This window comes from Rhinopithecus bieti, unplaced genomic scaffold (assembly GCF_001698545.2).
Source record: "Rhinopithecus bieti isolate Rb0 unplaced genomic scaffold, ASM169854v2 scaffold_12070, whole genome shotgun sequence".
In the NCBI taxonomy this organism is placed as follows: Eukaryota; Metazoa; Chordata; class Mammalia; order Primates; family Cercopithecidae; genus Rhinopithecus; species Rhinopithecus bieti.
Window position 1 is genome coordinate 2,433,102 of NW_016807449.1, and position 4,293 is coordinate 2,437,394.

The 4,293-nt window shown below is 50.2% G+C and overlaps 1 protein-coding gene across 1 annotated transcript in view; it reads left to right on the plus strand.

Moving 5' to 3' along the window:
* Positions 1-4,293, plus strand: part of TEAD2 (TEA domain transcription factor 2) — a 22,732-nt gene that overhangs the window by 12,328 nt on the left and 6,111 nt on the right. Inside the window, 3 exon segments of the mRNA XM_017882036.1 lie at positions 1,190-1,349; positions 1,461-1,603; positions 2,929-3,102. Coding sequence (XP_017737525.1) covers positions 1,190-1,349; positions 1,461-1,603; positions 2,929-3,102 — 477 coding nt within the window.

The following is a 4,293-nucleotide window of genomic DNA, read 5'->3' on the forward strand; positions in this document are numbered from 1 at the left end:
ATAATAATAAGAAAACTTTATTGATTTATTGGTTCCAGTAACTGATAGTTCAGAATTATGGCTTCAGGCATGGCTGGATCCAGCGGCTCAAGTGATGGCATCAGGCATTACTTTGATCTGCTTTCCACTGTGGTGGCTTCATTCCCAGGCAGGCTCAGCTACTTGGCAGCAAAGATGGCTTCTGGAAGTCCATACTGATATGGCCCTGAGAACTCACATCAGTGAAAGAGGGAGTCCCTTAGTTTCCATAAATTGATCAATTAGGAATACTTTTGGCTGCAAGTAACAGAAGACCCAAATTAAAAATGCCTTAAATAATAAAAGCATTCATGTTATGAATCCACACAACAAAAAGCCTAGAGGTGGGCTGTTGCCGTGTGGGCTTAGCAATATGAGGACTGGCATCTTGGTAGTTCCTCTCACGTCTGTCTTATTGTCCCAAGATGGCTGTTGCAATTCCAGGGATCATGTCTGTGTTAGTCCATTTGCATTGCTGGAAAGGAATGCCTGAGACTGGGTGATTTATAAAGAAAAGAGGTTTTTTTGGTTCACAATTCTGCAGGCTGTACAGGAAGCATGTTGCCAGCCTATGCTTCTGGTGAGGGCCTCAGGAAGTTTAGGATCATGGTGGAAGGGGAAGGGGAGCCACCATGTCACATGGTGAGAGGGAGCAAGCGAGTGAAGCCAGACTTCTTTTAACAGCCAGCTCACATCAACTCAAAGAGTGAGAACTCACTTGTTACTATGGGAAAGGCACCAAGACATTCATGAGGGATCCACCCCCATGACCCAGGCACTTCCCATCAGGCCCCACCTCCAACCTTGGGGATTACACTTTTTTTTGAGATGGAGTCTCAACTCTGTCCCCCAGTCTGGAGTGCAGTGGCACAATCTCGGCTCACTGCAACCCCTGCTTCCTGGATTCAAGTGATTCTCCTGCCTCAGCCTCCTGAGTAGCTAGGATTACAAGCACGTGCCACCACGCCCAGCTAATACTTTGTATTTTTAGTAGAGACAGGGTTTCACCGTGTTAGCCAGGATGGTCTCGATCTCCTGACCTTGTGATCCGCCCGGCTTGGCCTCCCAAAGGGCTGGGATTACAGGCATGAGTCACCACACCCAGCTGGGGATCACATTTCAACATGAGATTTGGAGAGGACAAATATCCAAACCATATCAATGTCCCAAGCAGGACTTGGCCAGGGCCAAAACTTTCTCCTCCCAAAGTTCTGTCTTTTTCATTCAGGAAGAAACTCCTTCCCAGAAGCCCCCCAGCAGATTTCCCCTAACGTCTCATTGGCTAGGACTGTGTCATATGGCCACTTCTAACTGCAAGGGAGGCTGGGAAAGTGAGTATTTAGCTTTTTCAGTTTCTAAGTGGAGGCAGGCAAGAGACAACAGTACCTGATATATTCAATAAATGTTAGCAATTTGTGTTGTTCTTTCTTCTCTCTCTCTAGGGTACGAGCCCCCCCAAGCCCTCTCACCCCTGCCCCCACCTGCCCCATCGCCCCCAGCCTGGCAGGCTCGGGCCCTGGGCACTGCCCGGTTGCAGCTGGTAGAGTTCTCAGCATTTGTGGAACCGCCGGATGCAGTTGATTCTGTGAGTGAAATTTTGGTATAGTCACTGAGGGATTTTGAAATATCGAGGGTGATAGGGAGGGAAGGTATAAAGTCATGGTTTTCAAACTTTAGCATGTAGGGCTTCTTAAAACAGAGATTGCTGGACCACATCCCCAGAATTTCTGATTTGCTAGATGTGATGCGGGGCTTGAGAATTTGCGTTTCTAATAAGCTACCAGGTGCGCTGATGCAGCTGGTCTGGGGACCGTACTTTGAGAACTGCTAGCATAAAGGAACTGGAAGGTCACGGGGTGACAGGTTGGGAAGGTCAGAAAAACTCCTCAGGACATCATTCATTCATTCATCAAATGTGTTTGAGTTTCTACTGTTCACTAGGCTTTGTGATGCATATTAGGAACTTGGAAAAGATCTTATTTCTGTGCTTGAGCCTCTCCTGGGTGAGGATGGAGTGGGCCGACTGTTAGAAGAAACAGCTCCTAACTCTTAGGGACTGAATGCCAGATAAGTTGCATGTAACATTTCAATGTAGGTTCACCAGGAGCCTTGGACTCAAGTGATTTGGGGATCCAGGCTCCTTCCATTTTGTGGCTCTGCCATTTTCTAAGGCTTCAGAATCTGCTGATGGAGTCTCTGCATCTGGCCAGCAGATGGAGGAAGGGAGAGAGTCAAGATTGTGCAGGAGGTTTTAGGAATCTGGCTTGGATGTGTCAACTGTCAGGCCTGGTCACATCCCATTGGCCAGAACTTAGTCACGTGGACATACCTAACTGCCAAGCAGCCTGGGAAATGTAGTTTCACACTGTGTAAAGGAACCAGGATTTGTGAACATGTAGCAGTCTCTGCCACACCATGTAAACATCAATCAAAACACCAACCAATCCAGACCTCTGGATTCACATTAATTCAGTCTTCCATCCATTGAACATTTATGAGCACCTGCTTTATATAGGACCAGGCCTAGGGGGTGTGAGCTTTGCTCTGGGGGTGCTGGGAAGCTATGGGAGGGCTATGACCAGGGGAGGGGCAGGAGCAGGTCTGGAGCCACGTAAGGGATGAACTGGAGAGGCGAGGTTGGAGGCTGGGGTGAGGGCGGGAGGCCTGTGCTGAGGCTGAGGCAGTGAGGATGGAGTTGGGTGTGGCAGGGAGCTGGGGACTGTAGGACTGCAGGGGCTGCAGGAGACAGGAGTGGGGACGATGGGTGGGAGTCAGGCCCAGTGCTGGGTGGACAGTGTGGAACAGCTGACCTGAGCTGTGGGGATGGTGATGGCATTTGGTGGGCTCAGGCAGCACGGGCTGGAGATCCACCCCACCTCCGACTTCTCACCCACGGCCAACCCTCCTCAGTACCAGAGACACCTGTTTGTGCACATCAGCCAGCACTGCCCCAGCCCTGGAGCGCCGCCGCTCGAGAGCGTGGATGTCCGGCAGATCTACGACAAATTCCCCGAGAAAAAGGGTGGCCTCCGAGAGCTGTATGATCGTGGCCCCCCCCACGCCTTCTTCCTGGTCAAGTTCTGGGTGAGTTGTCGCAGCAAAACCAAAAGTGCTTACAAATCCTGTGGTGTCCCAGCAAAGGCCTCTGGCCCTAAGAGAGATGGTCGCAGGCCCTGCCAGGTCAGCCTGGGACGTACTGGTCAGTCCTCATGGCTTGGAGTGTCAGTCCCCTTTGCGACAAGGAACACCGAGGAGGCCAGCCCCCGGGGTGGGTGGGGGTGCCTAGGCCTCCCTGGATATTGCCGCATGTAACTAATATGGCGAGTTACCTGGCTGTGTAACTAATGGGGTCCTGGGCATGGGCTTGCCATGTTCCAGGCTTCCCTGTGCCCCACCTGACTGCACCAAGCCTTGCTGCTAAGGAACAGCCCCCTCCCCTTAGCCAGTGGACTTGTGGAGGCTCTGTTCTCTAAAGAGGGGAATGATGCTTTGCATCACGTTCACCAGACCTTGTTGCTAGAGAATGTCTAGCTTTGATGAAGTGATGGAAGGAGCCACGGAGTGGCTTTGTCAAATTCTATATTCATTTATTTGTTTATTTATTTTTGAGACAGTCTCACTATCACCCAGGCTGGAGTGCAGTGACTGGATCTTGGCTCACTGCAACCTCTGCCTCCTGGATTCAAGCGATTCTCCTGCCTCAGCCTCCCCAGTAGCTTGGACTACAGGCACCCACCACCACATCCGGCTAATTTTTGTATATTTAGTAGAGACGGGGTTTCGCCATGTTGGCCAGGCTGGTCTTGAACTCCTGGCCTCAAATGATCTGCCCACCTTGGCCTCCCAAAGTGCTGGGATTACAGGTGTGAGCCACCGCGCCCGGCCAAGTCCTGTATTTATGTAGCAATCATTTACTGAGCACTTCCTGTGTAGAGGCCTGGTGTCAGGTGCTATTTATATAACTGTGACTAAGAGGGCCCATCTTGCATGTTTCTTAGGGCTACTTGGTCTAGTGTCCAGTACGATGACTAACACTACAGGGGTTCAATAAATGTGTTTTATTTTATTTTATTGTTTTTATTTATTTTTTTTTTTGAGATGGAGTTTTGCTCCTGTGGCCCACACTGGAGTGTAACGGTGTGATCTTGGCTCACTGCAACCTCTGCCTCCTGGGTTCAAGTGATTGTCCAGCCTCAGCCTCCCAAGTAGCTGGGATTACAGGCATGCGCCACCATGCCCAGCTAATTTTTGTTTTGTTTTTTTTTTTTTTTAGCA